The sequence below is a fragment of the Melanaphis sacchari genome, unplaced genomic scaffold (assembly GCF_002803265.2).
Source record: "Melanaphis sacchari strain LSU unplaced genomic scaffold, SCAv2.0 Contig93_pilon_pilon, whole genome shotgun sequence".
NCBI lineage: Eukaryota > Metazoa > Arthropoda > Insecta > Hemiptera > Aphididae > Melanaphis > Melanaphis sacchari.
Window position 1 is genome coordinate 1,050,560 of NW_020271665.1, and position 22,792 is coordinate 1,073,351.

The window sequence follows — 22,792 nt, forward strand, 5'->3', positions numbered from 1 at the left end:
TAACTAAATCATTTCAAAACTTCAAAAAACTTATAAAAATATAAAAATAAATAGGTACATTTTGGCTAACTATTTATCAAATAATAACATGAAAAATCTCATATAAATTTAAAGACGACACGAATTTTTCATGTAAAATTCACTTGTGCACACAAAGCTACTCAACGTCAAATACATTCTAATTAATAATAATATCATCAACGGGTGGTACCTACCTTGGGTAGCCTACTTGTTCTACCTATTATCGAATTCAATCTGGTGACTGGTAATAACAATTATAATACGAATTAAATACAATTACTCACTAATATGCATAAACATAATATAATATATACTATATACTAATATACTATATATACTATGTAGTTGAAATAGTAGTTTATAGTATATATAAATTATAGATACCCACACAGTATTTGCTCAGCGGTGTAGCGCATTATAATATAATATATATACACCTGCACACGCTACAGTTCTACGTATATAAGCGGGATGGTAATAAATGAAATACCCTTTGCCGGGCCGTATAATAATAATTATATTCTGTTTCGATTTCGGAATTGACGTGTTTCCGGTTGAACACACCTTTATTAATCCGTGACACCTTATATACGCATCGCATTATTGCGTTGCACCACCGCAGATGCTTCGAAGTATATAAAATGCTTATCCGACCTCAGCATACGCCCTGCAAACGCAAACGCTATACGTATCAGTTGAATTATAATAACTAAAGCTCAGATTTGTATACACTAAAAAACTTAATTTAATGCCTATATGCATTTATGCATCAAAAAACCTCGAAACATGCACCTAATATATTAATACCAATTATTATATTATTAAAACGTTTGAAAAACATAAAAATATATGATTTTTGTCAAAAATATATTGTTGTCTTAAATATTGCATGTTGTTCGTTCGTTAAACATTAAAAACTGATCATAGAACTTTCTTTTTTTTCAGGTCTTTTTTTTTTTAAAAAAAAGAAAACTCTTTTCAATTAAAATTCCATGAGTATAATATTAACAGATTTATAATCAAAAAATGTGCACACAAACAGTTGTTTCTATCACACAAGAAAGATTCAAGCGTGTAATAAATACTGATTGCAGTAAACAACGCGTTGGACAAGACACTCGGTTATATCGAGTACAAATTAACATCGTATTTGATATATTATTTCGCTTCATCGATAGATTATAATTTAAACATGTATATACGTATAACCGTGTATAGACTATAGATAACTAAATAATATCAAATAATCTTTAATCTAATACGGTGCGCGTGTTTGATAGATCCCATAAATGAATATATTATCGTCGTAAGCGAATATAGTACGATATGAGTGCGGTTAGAGCGACTGACGCAAGTCGGCCGGGAAATTATGTTTGCACCTACGCGCGCGTATAGTCGTGTCACGTGGTCGAGTGATATCATATACGTTATTAATCGCATTATAATAACCTACTATAACTACACGACCGATCTAATAGTGCGGTAACGTCGGCGAAGTTTCCGTCAAATGTCAAAGCGCATTAAACGCACACCAGTGGCGATCGCGTGTACGCGTTTATCAGATTACGTACAACAAGTGGCGTTTGGCAGATAATTCGCAGTGGCGTATTGTAGCGGGTAAGTTTAAGTTATAACACGGTTGTACTTTTATGCACTATTAAACTTTAATCGCGTATTACGCAGAGCAGTGGATCCGAGTACCGGCACTGGTATACAAGTACAAGTGCACAACACGTGGATTATAGTGATTATAGTGACGTGTTATACAATATAATATTATATAGGTACATCTAACATCATATACATCACATTGGTGCACAGTCGACTGCAGTTACGCACAGGAAGCACGAAAACGACTAATATAATATAAGCAGTAAAATAACAATAATAATGTAGTATTGAACGTATGATGTACTGCAAGATCGCCGTCGGATCGTATTCCTCACCTATACGTATAGATCCACCGGAAACTCCACCCGTTCGTATTTTGAATTTTCCAATTAAGCGAGCGACTAGCGAGTGTAGATGTATGTAAGTATGTATGTATGTATGTACTTATGTACGTATGTATGTATGTTTATATATAAGTATGTATGTACGTATGTATATATGTAAGTATGTATGTATGTATGTATGTATGTATTAATGTATCATGTATGTGGAATAATAAAACGCTATACTGTGTTACTACCTCCATTTGGGCTGATAATTCACACCGACGAGTGATGATACGACGGACGCCCAAGTTGATGTTAGTTGAACGCTGTAGTTGATGCACGCGTTACGTGTTCATAAAATGCTTATCCAAAGACAAAACGGGAAAATCACACCACCGAGCGAATGTAATATACGTTATACGTATACATTATACATGAGTCGTGATGTGGCGAGTATATATGTTTATTAGAAACTGTTAAAACGTTACGGCGCGCCTCTGCCGTATTTTTACGAGTAAACCGCCTCCTCTGTCCTTAAACCTCTTGGTGGCTAGATCATCGTCATTTTGCGAAGTGGGTATTATTCTTTTTCTCCTTTTTCTTTTTTTTTTTTCGTACACGCGTGGCAATGTTTAAAACTTTGTACACGTGTTTGCCAATGTGACGAAGGTTTGCGTTTACGTCCGTAAACGTTGCCTCACGTGGACAAATACATTTTATCCAATAATTATTAAAATTTGAGCTACAATCGACCCAATCACGATCAACTCCATTCTCAATAATGAAACTACTGCTGCAATGTAGATGCATCGACCATAAGTGTAAGGATGGCATTCGACAAAAGTTGAATTTTATTTTGTGTCTCGTCGTTAAACATAAAATTGTTTTATTTAATGTTTAATGCAAATCAATTAATCTTAAATGGTTATTTGAGTTAATTAGTTTTTCATTAATCACAATATTATGGTAATAAATTGTATCAATATGTAAATATGTTATAACATAATATATAGGTAATATAAATTACCAATAATTTGTTTTTTACCTGTTTGATAGTTTATTTTGTGTATTATGAGTGTCGAGTATGTTACTATTATGTGAGAATGGATATAATACATCATTTATATTGTTATATTACTGTTACAATATTTTCATAATTCAACAGCTATGTTTTATTTTTCGTCATTTATTTTATATTTAATAATTTATTACTACACGAACATTTTTTTAATTTCAAAAAAATAATACATGATAATATGTCAGTTTGTATTTAGGCGCGTACGATGATACTTTAATTTAAATTAATGTTGACTGGAATTAGTCTAAACGAAAATTGTTAATTAGATTTATATTATATTATAAATTTATAATATAATTAGATATATATTATATTATAAATTTAATAAAATATCATATAATTAAATAAGCATAACGGTATCGTTCTTTCGTAAAATAATCTATAAAACATATATATTTTGTTATTTATTTGAGAATCATCCGAGCATGCGCGGTGTCGTGCAATTTAGGTTAAATCGATTAGATGTCATATAAAAGTTCCATTGGCAATTTTGATAGTATTTTAAATTTTTATACTTACAGCAGTAGTGGCAGGTGGTGATAGTGCAGTGATAAAGTTTTATATTATTTGGTATATACTTCGATTTACTGTAATATAAGCTGCGAAAGCTCCGATGATTCAAATAACTTGTGATCGCTTTGAAATTTAACACATTCTAAATAAAAATATTATTGTTTTTGGTAATATAAATAATATAATGACAAACTATAGTTAATTGTCACAGAAATATCGAATTCCATTAATAAATTGAAAATATAAGGCATGAAGTTCTAGTGAATATTAATCGACACTATTATCGCGTAATTAATATACTGTGCAAAAATTCTAGGTATACCCAAAACGCATGACAGCGATGCATAAAAAACAAAAAGGAATCTTAGTCGAAATCGTACGTATCGCATACAATATTACATCATAATGATCTGTAATCTTTTTATTTATTTTATTATTATTTTTTTTTCTGCGGAGAAATTTGTCTTCGAATTATACGCTATGTGACAGCTAAGGGAGATCAACGGGTAAACCCTACGCCATCGAAATTCTTATCAAAATGGGTCTGCAGCTAGATTTCTATAGCCTTTATTATAGGCATTTACAGAGCCTTATGTAGTGATTTTATTGTTTTATCGGAAAACACTTTTCAGTGAAGTAAAAAAAAAACCAAAAAGCTTTACATAGTAACCACTACTGCAGTAAATTGGATCAGATACTGATTTCATTTAAAAAAAGTAATGTTACCCAAAGTAGTTTTTGAAAAAACCTGCACGAAGAGAACAATGCAGAGAAAAAAAATGAGTAGTGAAAAGAGACATAAGTAAGCAAACATCTGCTGCAGTTGTGTCGATTTTTGGTCTCAGCGGACGGCGTTGAATAGTTATTTGAGTTGAACGACAATTTATCATCGCTCCGTGCAAAATCCAACATAAATATATAGAGGCAATCGTCCTCGTTTCCAGTTCAATGACAGCACAGGTATTCCGGTCTTTTTTTTTTTAATCGATTAATTATATGGTGAATATTATAGGTATGATAAAACACGTATATCGTCTATCGTTAGTGCTCCGTATATCTTGTTTTATATACACAAAATATTATTAGATAAAATCTTTGTAGCAATGATCACCGTAAATCGCAGAAATTGACAATTTATATTGTTGTGGACGATGCGCTCCTATCAAATACTTTCATTTCTTATTGTCCGTATAATCAGTTTCCATCTGAACGGGACATCGTTATAAATAACCAATACGTTAAATAATTATTATTATTATTATATAATATGCGTATTAAGTTCGTATATTATAAAAAAATCGTTAGGCAAAGGGTAGATTTTTAAGCTCGTGATGTATAAGTTTCACCACCGCGTGGCTATCAAATATAATTTTAACTTGACATCTGATTTTTATGTACAACCGTCAACAACGCACACTTCTTTTGTGCAGGTATTGTATTATATTTCTAACAATAGGTACTACTATTATTTACATTATATACGTTTTGTTTGAATGCTTTTTTTATTAAGGTATTCGGCTTTACAAAATATAAATAACCGAATTTCCACTATACGCCATGTCGTAACGTGTTCTGTATATTTTAACATCGGACGACACAGTGCTTTGTACCTATGAAAAAACCGACTTTACTGGAAAATAGTGAAAGTGGCAGTAAAAAAAAAAAATAATGTAATTTGAATAAATGCATAATTATACGCATAATAATGGTTTGAGAATGCTTAAACAGTTATCCTGCAGTGTACGTCTCATAAATATCTGAGGCATAATTAAAAGGTGCTAAGGAAGGGAATGGACGATCGCCTTGAGTGACATTTTTTTTAAGTGAACATAACTACATCTAACAAAAATTTATATTTATAACGGCGGAAAGGCAGAAGGAAAAATATAATTAGCACCTGATATAAAATTTTGAATATGCATTTACTACATATAGTTTGATAGTTGTGTTTTCACCTAATATCTATTTATCTATAATGGCAGTTATGTAATGTGGGTGGATAATGTATTTGATTTCAATAATTAATTCATGAAAGAATATATATTATGTAGGTACATAGACGATGGATAAATACTATTGAAAATGAGGAATATTTAGCTTCACCGCTGCCGTGTGATGAGGTATTATAATTTTTGAGATTAATCATCCATTTTTCTGATGTTTTATAAGTCATTAGTTCATTACTATTATAATGACAATTTTTAAAAACGATAGTATAGTTACACGGCGTCTTGAATAGGCAATTTCCATCACTATTCATTTTTTGGGAAGTAACACATAAAAATACAATATTTTATAAGCGGTTAGGTAAAATTATTAGATAATATTATATTTCGTACTTAATTACATTAGATTCTCTTTTATTTTACATATTTTTTATAGTATTATATACCTTCGTATTATATAGCAATAAAAAGTTAAAAATATAAGCTACAAAATATGTATTTTAAACTTTTTTTAATATACATAAATTTCGAAATTTATATAGAAGTATAATACGTTTGACGGTGACCATAGATATTCTGTATAGATATAGGTAAACAAAGCTTTACACTTGGATTAACTCAAATCCTCTACACTTGTAAAAAACTCATAAAAATTCTAAATACAAAAACCCACATATTTAATCCATACCACTCGTAAGACCAGGATTAACCATAACCAAAATAAAATATTGAGCCTGGAAAAATAACATGACAGAGTTTTATTATTTTTATTATACACGATGATTTTCTAAACACGCTCAATTTCCGCTTCCGCCCATTTTTCATTTAATAATATATTTATTCAAATTCTGATTTTTGAACTTTAATGCATGTTTAATGGCCTTATTTTTAAACACTTAGATTTAATTTTTAAATTGAGAATATTTCCCTTAATTGTTAATCAAACAATTTTTTTGGTCATTTTGGTGTATCCAAATCGAAACTATAACGTGTAAAGTTAATAGATTATTTAACTTTGTGGATTTTTTAATACAATTAAGCTTTATTGACGTAAAAGTCTTTACAAAAATTAGAACTACTCGGATCAGGTTAATGTTTGGAAAATCACACTATAACACAATTAAAAAAAACAATATTTTCTGTATTCTGTCAGAGAGTTATTTGTAATGACATAGAAATAAAGTCATTATTTTTTAAATATTTGTGTTTTGAGTAAATCCTTAAACGTTTTATAAATTCATATATTGTAAGTTATCAAAAACTACAGATAATTTTGTTTTATATATTGTGATGTCCATATGTTGCCACAACTGTGCAACGAATAAAATCATTTATGACAGCCGAATCGTGTGTATCTTGCGTATTACCACGGAATAAACAGAACGGTATCTTAAGGCTTGACCAAAAACGGTCCGTCATTTTGAGAAATTAAATGTCCTGCTAGGAAACAGATATTTCCCCCTTTTTTTTTAAATGTTATGTGGTTTGTAGGTACACTGTCAATTTGCAATTTTGGAATATTTATATTTTATATAGCTCGTCTAGAATTTTTTTTCACTGATTGTTTCTAATGATCTTTTTAAAATTTAATTGTTATTTGTTGTAATAATTTGTTATTTTTTGTGCTACTTGAAACCTTCCCAATAAAAATATTTATACCTAATTTAGGTAATTTAGGTCTACTAATATTTTATCTTATTCAAATAGCTTAAATTAATATTAAGTTCGGTGATACGATAAATATAATATATAATATATTTATACGAATAAAATATGAATATTTTATTATCCAATTAAATTAAAAGGATTGTAGAGGTTAAAGCAGAACATGTATTAAGGAGTAGTAGTATCATACAATTATTTAAAAAATTTGTTTTATTGAAAATGTTTCAATATTTTAATAATTATAAGCACAAACACAAACAAACAGAACTTTTAAAATATTTTGTATTATCATGTTGTAACTTTAAAAAAAAATACAATTACTAATGTTCTTTCATTACTAATATTCCATTGTAACTATCAAGTCTGAATTGTCCTATTAAATTATCTGATGGTTTTATTAAGACTGTTGATTATTATATTTTGTATTATTTTTTGTAATAATTGTTATATATAAATTGTTTTTGATAATTACAAATATATGAAAAAAATATATTGAATTATACTGAAGTAAAAGTTTGGATTTTCACAACTTACTTAACTCAAACTAGTAAATGTAAACTTGAGGTGTTCTTACAGATTATGTAACGTCACAGCAATAATCTTCTATGTATGTGTTATTTTGTTCATTTACCCACAACGTTGAACATAAACTAAACACTTTAATAGTACTTTAATAGTAAGTAAAAACTAAAAATTTAATTTCTTAAAAACAATTGGTTTGAACTTTGAATGTAAATTTGAATGAATTAACAGTGTTACATGAAATAAAGAAAAATGGTAATTTCCCCGTACGTGGCAGCACGTTTAATTTTACAAAATGTTGGACACGATTTTATCATGTCCCATAAGAGCCCATGTTAAATAAAAATGATTCCATTCTGTTTATTCTGTGGTGTTACTATGAATGTTATCTAATTTTCCAAAAAGAAGACACTCGATGGTCGGATTGATATTGCATACATTTTAAATAAACATTTTATATAGAATTTAATTATTTGAAATAAATAACTACTATGTAAGAATACGCTAATCTTAATTTAGTGTTTATTAAAACCATACATAGCTAATACATGAAATTTATTTGTAAAATGTCTTTAATAAGAGTCTAGAGCTATACTTGTTATTATCTATAATTTTATTTTGTTTGCTGTCAGACTTGGATTTTGTTTTTTTAAATCAAGTTTTCAAAACATGTCCCATAAAAAAATCATGCTTGAAAACACGAATCTAAGAAGAAATTGACGTATGACACTTTGACTGAGGAACATGCTCATAAAAACGTGGTACGAATGTAAGTAATATATTATGTAAAGTAGAGCAAATTTTTCTATGAGTGTGGAGAGCTAATAAAAAATCCCAAGCTATTCCGCACTTAAAATATCTTACTCAAAAACTGTTGATCGAACATAAAGCAATTGAGCATTCAAATTCGCTTGATTTTTATTTTAAGTCCAGTAATAATAACAACTTTTAATTTATAATGAACACAAACCCTGTATAAATTTTCAAGGTTTTTTTTTACTGTACGAAAATTTTTAAGTATCTATTGTTATTCGTTTTTAGTTACACAAAAAGGAAATAAAATCAATTTTATTTTAAAATACCAGTTATTTTCTAAAAATATATATCTCAGTTATTTTGAAAAATACTAGGAGTTTTAAATTTTAACCTTTCAAAACTACCAACTAGAACCAATTTTCTACATCAGAAATCACTTTCAAAGTTGAACATCGGAGCTTATTTTCTACGATATGTCTGTAATTTATAGCATATACGCACACAAAAAGCATTTTCCATTGTGAAATCAATACATTTATCGTTCCGTTCAAAATTTAATATGAGAGTGAACACGCTCAGTAAATGGTAAACCACCCAGTGTACTTCTCAACATTGAACATTATACACAAGATTAAGTTGTTCATTATAATAAGTGTTATAAGGTCATGAGACTAACACATTTGATTACAATATTTTAATATTGTAATATATATAAGTATGAGTATGTAAACATGTAGTCTATTACTTTAAGTAGAAGACGTATTCGACCTAATATCACTTGCACATTCAAACTCCTCTTGGTATAAGCAGTTAGTTGTTACATATCTTAAGCTCAACCACAAAAAAAAAAACTGTGGAGGGAGGGTGATAAAATTTTATTACGAATATCCGCTCTTCGCGACACTCGAAGCATATTAATTTTTTGGTTTACAGCAATATTCATCTTTCATTGAATTATATTTTAATGTAATTATTACAAATGAAAAAAAAACTGTAGACAAGTAGGAACCGCTCTGCTGTGCATTAAGTGTCGAGTGGAACTCGTTATTAAATTATAAGTAACATTGGATTTGCGTGAAAATTCTTGTTTTTCCTTTTTGTTTGTTTTTTCCAGCTATAAAAAAAAAGCACTGGAATTTTTAATACTTACCATTTTAAAGTACAAATTAAATCCAATTTTCAAAACCACACTTAAAGTGAAAATTGAAGCATTTTATCAACTACTTATATGATGTACACAGACACAAAAAAAAAACACACATAACATTGTGAAATCAATACGTTATTTATCGCTCCGCTCATGCTTTTTCCCGAGTTGTAGCACCAATGATCGATCGATCATTGGTATTAAAACATGACACTGGTGTAGTGAATAGTTAAATAAGTGACTAAATTAATAATCAAAAAATTAATAGAATATATCGTACACTTGTACACGTCTTTAATAATTATTGATTATTTCATCTCTGAATAGTGAATACCTAGCATAAAATTATTATTTTTAGTATAGGGTTGGGTTAATTAGGTAGGTTCTGACGATTTAAAGAAAGCTGTCATTATTAAGAACTAAAGAAGATAAGTTAAACTAGTTTGTCTCGCCAGATTAAAGTTCGTAATGTTAAATTTTACTATATCAGTAATCATGGCCATGTGGCCTGAGAATCAATGTGTTTTCGCCGTTATGACTTTTATTGAATTTCGCGCAATGGTGATATTGCCAGGCCACCGCGTTCTCCTGATCTAACGTCAGCTGATTTCTTTTTGTGGCGTTTTTTGAAGTCTAAAATGTTCACTAACAATCCACTCACACACTATTAGAATTATAAAATAAAACATTAGACGAAAAATTAAAGCTATCGATGTGCATATTTTACAAATAGTTATGGACAGTATGAAAAAACGGATAGCCGACTGTTTACAAAATGAAAGCGGCCACTTAAGTAATGTTATTTTTTAAAAGTTAACATTTTCGTTGATAACAATGAAATAATACAATCTTTACGTTGAATAAAATACAATTTATTTCGTTACTTTATTTTTAGTACTTGACTAATAAACTTCAATTAAAATTCATCATAACCCACTGCCCCACCATGTACTTCTTAATTTATAATTTATTATAATAACTATTTGCAGTAGTTGCTTATTTTATTTTGTTCTTTGTGTTCTATTTTATTCATCCATCAAATAATATTATTTTTAATATATTATGTACTAATCGTTTTCAAACTGTTAGTCCAAAGCATTAATCAAACATATTTTTGTCAAATTATTTAGATACTTAAAATACTTGGATGGAATCATAATTTATTTTTAGACATATACTAAGGTATAATGTATTTTTATTTAAAAACAGAAACAAATAATTTATAATACTTATAAAATGTAATAAAAATAATAACAATTTAATATTCCTTAATTTAATCACAAGTGTAAAGACATTTTACAATATTATCAATAATTATTTATTTAAACAAAAGTTATGTCCACATGCTTTTCAACAATAATTATTTATAATATTCATTTTGCACAAATTAATTGACAAAAAAAATGTTGGTCATTATATATTACAACTAGGCAGACGTCAATAGAGCTTAGCTCATCTCACTCAACTGAATTTTATTTACATTTATAAACCATTAACAAAAATATATTATTCCAACTAACTAAAACAAAGAATATTATACATAAAAAGAAAAAAACAATAACACAAGTTGAAAACTTAACCATTAGCACAGTATACTAAAATCTGTAAGAATTACAAATTTAATGTGGAACAGTTAAATTGTAAATAATTTATATATAAAAAATCTTTTTTTTTACATTAAAGTTTTTGGTCAAAATACAGTCGCTCAAGTAAAAATATTATTTTATAGCAATATTTAAAATAAAATTATAATAATTAATAATATTATTACATTTTCAAAGAAAAGTTAACCAGAATCGGAAATTAAGTTAATAATTTGTGCAAATATTTAAAAATTAATCAATAATCATAGTTATTTATTGGTTAATTACCATAATACTCATAATCTCAAACCCTCAAACAACAATTTGATTATGTATTGCTCAAACATTGAACAAAATCATAAAAAGATAAATAAAACAATAATTACATTTAAAAATTACAAATATGGGATCTAGATAAAATAATAGCTTTACAAAATCAAAAAAAAAAATTATAAGCATTTTGAATTATTGATAATAGTGAAACAATAAGAAATTTGTATAAAATATACAAAATGCAAATTAAGTTTAAATTTAATTCTAATACTATGAATAGCAAATCATCAAGTATGGTTAGTAAGGAAATTATTTAAAAATGTTTGTAACTAAAGAAAACGTTACACAGACATTTGTTGTTTCTATCTTATAAGTGCATAACATATACAATTTATGTTCAGTAGATTAGGTTTAGCTTCGTTAGTTTAAAAATTAGAGTAAATCGACCTATAATGAAACTTGATGGTAAGAGCATTTTCTGTGTTTGTATGTGGGTTTTTACGATAACTCAATTTTTTAGCAAGTTTTGCTAATGTAAAATATAGTAAATTAAAAATGCTCACAACTCATTTAAAAAAATGAATTATTGTAAAAACCCACATACAAACACAGAAAATGTTCTTACCATCAAGTTTCATTATAGGTCGATTTACTCTAATTTTTAAACTGACAAAGCTAAACCTAATCTTCTAAACGTATTTTGTCTATATTACGCACTTGTAAGACAGAAACAACAAATGTCTGTGTAGTGTCCTCTTAAGTAAAATAATTTGAATGAATAATATATATACTACATATATTTAATTATACCAAAAATATGTCTTAGTAAAGGTTAGTAAACCTTAAAAAAACAAGATTATACAAATTAAGGTAACAAAAATATGTATATCAAAATAAATAGTTTGAAAATTAAAGTTTTTTTCGTCTCTTCATCATTTGTTTTTCTCTTCGAATATCTGCTAAATCTTCCAAAATCCCTAAAAAATATATACATAAATTTATGAATGAAATCATAATAAATTATGTAAATTATACAGCTAGTTAGATTATTTTAAGTTAATTATAAATTGTAAACAATTGCAATTTGTATGAGCAGGATTTTTACATTTCTATGACCACAAAGTATAAAAATAAGATTATTTTTTATAAGTTTAATAAACATATATGTATAGACTTTATTCAAAATGTAAAATATGCCATACCAGCTCTAGTACTCTTATACTCTTCTTTTTGAAGAGTACGGTAATCAGACTCCATGCATTCATCATCTTCGTCCATTCCTCTATATCTAGAAATATAAAAAAAATATTAATTACAACATACTCAAAAAGCTACTTATTAGATAAAAAAATTTACTTTGATTTGTCATATTTGAAAATTTCTGAAATAACTCTTGAGTAATCAGCTTCCTCTTCAGGCCCATCATCAATAAAGTCATCCAATTCAGAATCATACTCGTCCGAATCTGATTCAATGACTTGACGTTTGTTGCGCATTGGCATACGTCGATCATCTCGTCTTCTCATATCAGGAGGTGGAAATTGTTTAGGGATCATATCTCTGGGTGGGAACTGCTTCGGCACCATATCTCTAGGTGGGAACTGCTTAGGTTTCATATCTCTAGGAGGAAATTGTTTGGATGCCATTTCCTTGGGTGTTAGTTGTTTAGATTTAATACTATTGTTAGTCAGTAACTTTTTAGATTTATCAACTGACATTGGGACATATTTATCATTTGAGCTGGTAGGTTTTAATTTCATGCTTTGAGATGACATTGGTTTAGGACTATATTTTTCAGTTGAGTTCTTAATTGCACTAGGTGTATATGGTTCTGTGGAAGATGAGCTTTTTACTTTGGGCACATATCGTTCTGGTTGTACAGTACTCTTTTGTTTTGGTGAATATTTCTCATCAGTTGAGAATTTTGGTTTAGGCACATATTTTTCAGTAAGAGTTGGTTTTGAAAAATTGCTATTAGAACTTTTAGGATTTGGAGAATATTTATCAGATGGTGGACTTCTCGATTTGGGCACATATTTTTCAATAGAAGTTGATTTTGACACATATTTATTTGAAGGCATTAAACTTTTCGGTTTTGGAGAATACTTATCATATGGCGGACTTCTAGATTTAGGCACATATCTTTCAGTAGGGATTGGTTTCGAAACATATTTATCAGATGCCATTGAACTTTTTGGTTTTGGTGAATACTGGTCAGATGACGAACTTCTAGATTGAGGCACATATCTCTCAGTAGGGGTTGATTTCGAAACATATTTATCAGATGTCATTGAACTCTTAGGCTTTGGCGAATATTGTTCAGATGATGAACTTCTTGATTGGGATACATATCTATCATTTTTTGGAATACCTCTAGGTTTTGGTGAATAACGTTCATCATTAGAATTATACCTCTTTTCGTTCAACATATTTTTTTCTGTTGAACTTTTAGAGGTGATTCTATTCCCATTTGAGTTAATTCGTGAACTTTCAGAATTATTTAATAGCCTAGGTACATATTTGTCATTTTTACTATTATTATTTAGCTCTTTACTAATTTTAAGGTCTTTGGACCATACAGAAGCATTCTTTTTCAGTTTATCCTCTGCATGCAAATCAACTTTTGAAGAAGAGGCAAATGATTTTTGAATCCGTTCAACTGGTTTACTTTCTTTGGGTTTATCAATAATAGGTAAGGACTTGCCTTGTCGCCGAGCTTGCCTTATTTCTTCAGTTCTTTTTTCTTCTAAATATTTTTGTCTTTCTTTCTTGGTCATCATAGGTAAAGGTTCTTCTTTCTTAGGTTTTTCAATAATTATAGGTTCATATTGTTTTTTTTCAGCAATTTTCAGTAATTCTTGAAAATTTAATGGCGGAGGTTGTGCTGGTCGTTTTTTGATTTTCTCTGTATTAATATCAGGTTTGGATTTTTTTTGCTGTGGCTCAACACTATCCTGATTATCTTCACCATTCTCTATATCTTTAGGTTTTCTTTTTCTTTTATGTGGCAATAATTGATCTTCTTCTTCTTTCAGCAATGCTGCTCTAACACGATCCTAAAAAATCATTAAACAATTATAATTGCTTATCAAACAACAATAAAAAAAAAAAGAAAAAATTTAAAATATATTTTAATAGTAGAGTAAATACAAACTAAAATTACATGTATTTATAATTATTAAACAATTTAATTATTTAAAATCTATTTAATTATATAACTTATAACTGTAGACTTTTAGTGACACAGTAATGCTAAGTTTGATCATTTATGTGATAAATATAAGTACCATGATATGCTCTAACACGAGTAACCTTATATTTTATTTTAATATTTATTACTTTGTCATTACTTACAAAATAAATGATAAATAAAAAATTACCAAGTAAGAAATTGTAATATAAAAATTTTATTATTAATTTTAAATTGTTAAATGTGTGTCAGCATAATATTTGTTAAGTTTGCTGATTAGTTGTATAAATAAATTTAAACTGCATTTCACATTTTGTATGCTATAGTTCAAATTACATAAACATGACCTATTACAAAACCAAAATGTATTAATAATCTAATACCGGAACTTAAGCTTTTATCATTATATTAATTTTTTTTTTTAATAATTGTATAAATTCTTAACAAATTGATATAAATAGTTCCCTTAATAGTTTATATAATAAAAATCCTATTAATGTAATAGATTTCTGTTTTTGTTATTTTTATTGTTATTTAAATATCAAATTATAATATTCATTTTTTATTTTTAGAATTTGTATTTTATTATATTATTTAAATGTTGATAGTAATATATTTATAAACAGCGGAACTTCAGTTTTTTTTAATTTCAAGCGATCAAAAAAAAAAAAAAAAAATGATATATTAAACTTTAAGTTACTGAGGTAATTGAAAATATGTATACAATTAGAAATAAAAACATTTATATTTTGAAAAAAAAATTTTTTATAATATTTATGTATACAAGAAAAAAATTTAAGGATTCATAAAAAAAATGTACAATAAATAATATTAAGTACGAGTATAATGACAAGTTTACAATAAACAGAAGGCATACATGTCTACGAATAAATTCTTGGTATCTTATGCTATTAACAAGTAATTATGTTATCTACTGTAGTCTAAATTGACAGTATCGACAATCATATAGGTATATAGGTGTAGGATTATAGTTCTAAAAAATCATACATACAAATATACAAACTTACGTTACTAACTTGCTCAATAGCCTGTTGGTTTACAGTTGTCCTATTTTAAATAGCCTGTTTGTTAACAGTTGTTCATATTTCTTTAATTTTTACAAAAATGTTTTTTTTATATCTCGTAAAAAATTAAAGAAATATGAGCAACTGTTAACAAACACACTATTTAAAATGGGACAACTGTCAACCAACAGGCTATTGAGCAGGTTAGTAATAAATGTTTGTTGATTTGTATGTACAATTTTTTGGTAGATAGCATATGATACGTATGCCAAACAAAATACTAAAAAAAAACTAAAAAAAACTAAAAAAATAGAAAAGTAAAATTAATATTATGTTATCGGTTATTAGCTGAACTTAAGTTAAATATCAATGTCATTACAATGTTGTTTAAATTTTTTTATATACCTATTTTATATTTTATTGTATACTTTATCATCTTTATCTAATCTATTATAAATTGGAGTTAGTGAATAGTAATAGGCAGTAGGTACCAAATAATAACCTCGACTTATAGAAAAATTTGATATACCAAAATAAATTAACACGTAAGTCCAATGCTGAATGATCAGGATTGCAAAAAAAATGTTGACATACAAAAACTTTGAGATAATAAGGTTCTACTGTATTAGGTAAAAATGAAAAACCAATTAAACTATGAAAATAGTTATTTTGCATCTCTTAAAAATGTAATGCTGAATTAATTCCAAATTAGTATGATTAATTCAACAATATTAAAACAATCAATACATTCTATAATAATACATAACACTGTTACATTTTTAAATTTTTATTTCCTACTAGTTTTATTATAATTTTAACTTGAGCCAAATTACATACTTTAGTACCAGAAATGTCGTGACTTCTGTGATTAGCAGTTTTTGCATTTCTTGAATCAGCTGGAGTATTTACATATTTTTTCATGATATTGTTATAAATGTCCATGGCATCTTTAGAAACATATCCATAGTCATCTTCATCGGGTTGATTATAACCTATAATTAATCAATTAAATATTAATAGAATATATATATTATATAACATGAAATGTTAAAAATCTAATAATATTTAATACAAATCAAACCAACAATGTCCAAAGATATCTAATATTTATTCAAAAAAATTTAATTTATCAATCTAAACTTAACTTATTTTTAATAATTTTTAAATATTATAAAAAACATAAATAATATTATGTCTCAAAGATTAATACAAAATACTATATACATATTCAAATATTTGATTATTATTTAAATAATATAGGAATGAACTTGTGTATTTTTGCTCGCACACAAAGTATAAAAATTGTACTGACTCACTAAATTTTAACCATATAATAATTATATGCTCAATATGAGCTCAACCTTAACATTAATTTATATAGATGAAATATAATTGAGATCAATTTGAATCAGTTTTAAGTGATGTGAGTAAAGATGTATTAAAATATTAGTCTTCATTACAATTATTAATATTATAAAAAATACATTTATGTTATATTCTATCATGTAATTAGAATAAGAGCACATCAGAAACTAACATTTTAATATTGACAAACTCCCTGCCACTGGTTGCAAATGGTAACGAGGGCATATATTCTATATTACATTAAACAATCTTGACATATTTTTTCTGCTGCCTAATATACTCTTATTCTGAGTAGAGCACAATATTTTATTTGATAGAATTGCAATTAAAATATTATTTATAAAAAATTTAACAGGAATCTCATATAATATTTTAAAAGATAATAAATTTAGTTATTCAAAAAAACTTAAATTAACAAACACATTATAAGAAATATTTATCAAATAAATAAAAATTTCTAATATTTAAGTGTGGTGGAACAGTAAAAATATGTATATAATAATATGGAAAATGATAACTTACAAAATTGTTATTGTTATTAAATTATTATTATAAGCATAATAAATATGTATATGTTATATATATTAAATGAAAGCACTATAAAAATATATTGTTTTACATTCAAAAGTTATATAATAAGTAGTTGATGCACTAACCAGCCATGGTAACAGATGTATTAACATCATCTTTAGCATCCTCGATAACTGATTTATTTGCTGACTTAGTTCGGTTTAACATAGACTGAACCCTTTTGAATGATTTTCTATCTTGACTACGCAACAATAATAATTCATCTTTTTTTTTCTGTTCTTCTATTTGTTTGAGTCTATCTTCTTCATCTCTTTTTGCTAAAAACTTCTTTATACTATCAGACAATTGTCTACTTTCTTTTGTTTCTTTTTTTGGTGGATCCAATGATGCTTTGAAATATTTAACCTGAACAAAATGAAATATTAATATTACTATGAAGTAGCTGTTTATAATGTTAATGTTTCAGTTTTTTTTAATCTTCTTATAATGATTTAGCCTACCCTCTTTCAATTGAAAATCACAAAAATACTTTAATCTTGGTGACAATTAATTGAGATGTGTGCAATTTTGTTAAAGGATATTTAGTCTTTTGATTTAAATTTATCCTAATCTAATAATAAAGTGATAGTTATAAGAAAAAGCAGTGGAAAGGAAATATATGTGCTTTAACAGTATATATCTTTTCAGCTTGAATAAATAACAAATAATATAAGTTGCACTTTACTAAATTACACAATTCACCATACCTAACCATGAGTAAAATAGGCTTATGGTAGTTACTAATCAATAATTTGTTTTTGATTGAAAGATGAATGATCAAGTTGACAATGACTAATTGAGTTCCTTCCCTCAAAAAAAAAAAAAAAAATCATATCTATGGACGTAAATCCTGTTCAATATGGTAGCTAGAAGTTATAAAGGAATACATCCAGGGATGAATAATATTATATAATATTATGTCTTATACAACTATATACACATATGTACAGTATTAGATATTTTAATTTAAAAAAAAAACAAATTAACTTTGTAATTGTTGAACTATTATAGTTTTAATACTAAAATGGATATTAAAAAAAAAAAAAAAAATAAGTTAACAGGTCGTTTAATTGAATGAGATTTTAACTTGAAATTCATAAATAAAAAAAATGTGATTAACCCTAATTATTAGTTTTAAAATCACTCACTTCTTTGTCTTTAGTGTTGTTTTTTTGTGCCTGGTAAAGTAAAGTGTGAAAATCCATTATCGCAACAAGTGAATGGCAGTGCAATTATAACCAATATTCCTTTTACTAGTACGAAATATCGAAAAACTGAAAAATCATATTTACTGTAATCGATGACAAATTAGCGACTATTAATAAAAAAATGCTCAGACCACAAAGAGTCGATGAAATGAATTAAATTATTATTGTTGTATCGAAAAAAACCTCATATATTAATATAAGTAAAATTTATTTAAGACTAGAACATGAATCACAAGTGGTACGACGTCGACTGAGTCGACTGATATTAAAATTTAACCATTAAGGTTGTAGAAAGCTTGCTCGAAGTTATCATTCACTACTCAATAGTCACCACCACATTTTATTACTTTCGTGAATCATGATACGCTGATACGTCTTATCTCGTACACGCCACATGTTCAATCGTGCCAAATGAACATTGAGACAACTGTAACAGCAACAGCTGTTTCCGAGTCCCGCACAATATTATTGTTATTTATTTGGTCGTGCTGATAAAATTATCATAAATGAACCATGGACCTTATAAGTTATGAAACGAACAAATTAAGCGATAACTATTATCATGTTGTGATATTATGAAATTTGTGTAATGCATGAACGCCGGAAACCGAAGCACGTTTCTTATATATTTTGAATTTTCCATAAATTTAGGATTTAATATTTACTTATTTTACCAGTATAGTCGCTGTTAATAATTCGTTTTTTTTTTTTTTTATGAAACATATATAATGATATGTAAGTAACAGTCTGCAAATTCTATTCCAAACGTTTTCATCAGCTATCAAAATATATTGAGAAATTATTTGATCTTCACAACGGAATTGATCGAGGATGAAAGCGTTCGGTAGTAGTTTTTCGATTAATTTCCGACAAGCATTGTGCATCAATGCCACCACACGAACATATGTGTCAGATATTAAACGGCCAGGTACAAAGAGTTCAGACAAGAAACCATCAAACGATGATCTATTTAACAGCATTAAACCTCACGCACGCAGTGGAGTACTATCAGCCGTTGAAAAAGATGAGAGCGGATTCCCTTCATATCTCATACTTAAAGAAACTAGTCCTTTGCTGAGGTTGGTATCAAATTTGTTAACACTAGCTACTCTATATCATAATAATTATTAAAAAGTTTATACATATAATACATCATTTTAAAATCTTAATATTATTAAATCAAAATTTACCTAAATTTAATATTTAGTACTATTGCATAAAATATACCCATATAATATTTCTGAATTCTTGGTAACAAATTAAGTTTGTAGTCATTATAGTTGGACAATCAAATAACTATTAAAATTAATGTTTTGTTTCAGTCAAGCCATGATGAGTATTAAAAACAAAAAAAATCGTCAACAAAATAGCAGCATTCTTTTAGAAGGCAAACGACTGATACAAGATGCATTAAATGCTGGTGTAAAGCCAAAACAAATATTCTTCAGTCAGAAGAGAGTATTAGAAAACTTATGTTTACCTGAAGAGTTACGAGAACTCTCAGTCTCAAGTACAATATTTTATAAGGCTCCTTACAAAATGATTCAATTATTTTCAGAGACTGAGACTTCCCAAGGAATAATGGGTATGACTAGAACGAGTATATAAAACGTTTAATAATATTGAAACTTAAATAATCATATTTTTAAATATTTAGGTATATTTGAATTTCCAATTATTGATCATAGAGTTCATAAAAAATCATTTCCAATTACAGTAATCTGTGATAATATCCGCGAACCTGGTAATTTAGGTGCCGTGTTAAGAACTGTAACAGCTGTTGGAGCATCACAAATTATTTTAATGAAAGGTAAAAAATATTTTTACAAGTAAATTGGTACCATTATTTATTGTCTTTTATCTTTTACAAGTACTGCATATAAAAAAAAAAAACTACCCATTTTATAATATATTAATACAATCAATGTTGAAAATGTATTGATATTATTATAAAAACAGATTTGGATTTATTGTGAATGAAATGATTAAACTACTTTTTAACTATGTTGCGTGTTATGTGAAAGACCGAGACAACAATTATTGGTACCTACCCAATATTTATGTCACATTTTATATTTTAAAAACCAATATTATATTATTTAGGCTGTACAGATTTGTGGGGAGATAAAGTATTGAGAGCTGGTTGCGGTGCACATTTTAGAATGAAAATAATATCAGATGTTACCTGGAGCAATTTGGAAAATTTCAAAGGTCAAGTGTGTTTGGCTGATAACAACTTTATGAACAACATTGATTATTCAAATATCGATGGAGATACAAATGTTAATGTTTTTAGAAAAACAGCTCCACTTGAATTACCAATAGCTCCTTACTATGAAGTAGATTACTGTAAAACCACTCCTTTGATACTCATTATTGGAGGTGAGACACACGGGTTGAGTGATGAAGGTTACGAATTTGCCAAATCACGAAAAGGTATCCGCATAAATATTCCACTTGAAAATGGAATAGAAAGCTTAAACTCAGCAACAGCTGTAGGTATTTTATGTTTTGAGGCCAAAAAACAAATGTTAAATTTAGTAAGAAGTGAACATGAAATCGATAAAATTGAACAAGCTTACTAAAACTGTATAGTTGTAGAATTTATATTGTAAAAAATAATTTGTTTATGTGAAGAAATTAAAAAGCAAATATAAATGTTTTAAATTTATGTAGTCTATAACAACTATGTGTAACAACAGTTACACAAATAATATTTTTTAAATACTTGAAACTGCAAAATAATTGTTAATTTAATAAACTAAAACTATAATTTAAATTAAAAACCTATAATATGATTGATAAATATATATCTTTTATATTTTATACTTGTGAAAAATGTTCATTTGTATTAATGTTATTATTATATTTTAAATATTATAGAGTAACGACTATTTATCAGAAATTTTAACAACGAAAACTATTTTATGTCTATATCAGCTATAAGAGACTACAAATTATTTATACACTATTATCTGCATTCAATGAAATTTATAATTTAATTTGTTTTAATATTTCATAATAATGTACATAAAATTGTTATTTTTTAATTTTTTGTTTATTAAAAAAAAAAAAAAAAAAATAGTAATAAATCTTCATTTATATCTGGTGTATGGTATCTTTAGACATACAAAAGATATAAGAAACATCAGAAAAAAAGCATCAAGATTTAAAATACAATAATAAATTTCAAAAAATACAGGATACACATTTTAGATACTACCTACCCTTGAGATTAATCATTCACCACAAATTTCTCCACAACAAACTAAATTACAGTTAAAACACTTATCAATGAATTGAAAAGAAAAATTTTAATTTATGATAGTCTTTAAATGGTTTTTTTATATTATATTATTAATAAGCAATGAAGTAAATAAATTGATATTTTTCATTTAAAAAATGCATGTAAAACAACTGGTATACAATCGTTATCGTCGATCTTCCAAATTATATACTTAATATTTTATCATATTTATTACAATTTATAATTATAAAAAATATTGAGAATATTTTGTGAGTTACTGTAACTAATGTAACTTAAAATTTAATAACATTTAGGCATTTAAATAAAATTAATATTAAAAATAAAAAACTATTTAAATACTATTTAAGTATTTGGAATACCGTTTTAATGTATTTAAGTATTTACTCATTGTTATTAACTTCTGAGTCAATACTAAATAATACCGTTTTACAGTGTTGTAGGTTTATGCTATAAAAAGGCAATAAAAACATTTTTTAAATTATAATTAATTTGTATTTTTGAGATTTTTAGATTTCTGAATTAACAACATACCTTGAATCCAAGAGAAACTTTGTAATACATTTTCAAGGTTTTTACTTATAAACAAAAATAAATTTTTAAATATAAAGTATTATTTGTTTACCTATATAAATAGTTATGAAATTTTATGCGGCTAATTATTTTTGAATCACAAAAAAAAGACAGAATTCCTACTTTCCCTATTTTATTTGTTATATTAATCGATG

The 22,792-nt window shown here is 26.8% G+C and overlaps 2 protein-coding genes across 3 annotated transcripts; one reads left to right on the forward strand and one right to left on the reverse strand.

Annotated features, from left to right (window-relative positions):
• Window positions 1–11,672: 11,672 nt before the first annotated feature.
• Window positions 11,673–19,134, reverse strand: LOC112603008 (protein SPT2 homolog). Of its 2 annotated transcripts, XM_025351406.1 has the most exons (7): window positions 18,931–19,134; window positions 18,740–18,865; window positions 17,678–17,957; window positions 16,494–16,648; window positions 12,798–14,497; window positions 12,644–12,729; window positions 11,673–12,418 (listed from the first exon to the last, which is right to left on the reverse strand). In XM_025351406.1, exons 2-7 carry the CDS (start codon window positions 18,794–18,796, stop codon window positions 12,351–12,353), a joined length of 2,346 nt encoding a protein of 781 aa, XP_025207191.1. In that variant the 5' UTR covers window positions 18,797–18,865; window positions 18,931–19,134; the 3' UTR covers window positions 11,673–12,350. The 2 variants fall into 2 exon arrangements, with proteins under 2 accessions (XP_025207191.1, XP_025207190.1); XM_025351405.1 differs by having other exon boundaries at window positions 18,740–19,134.
• Window positions 19,135–19,376: 242 nt separating this feature from the next.
• Window positions 19,377–21,554, forward strand: LOC112603009 (rRNA methyltransferase 3, mitochondrial). The gene is made up of 4 exons (XM_025351407.1): window positions 19,377–19,878; window positions 20,122–20,384; window positions 20,457–20,609; window positions 20,903–21,554. Exons 1-4 carry the CDS (start codon window positions 19,631–19,633, stop codon window positions 21,382–21,384), a joined length of 1,146 nt encoding a protein of 381 aa, XP_025207192.1. The 5' UTR covers window positions 19,377–19,630; the 3' UTR covers window positions 21,385–21,554.
• The last annotated feature ends 1,238 nt before the right edge of the window (window positions 21,555–22,792 follow it).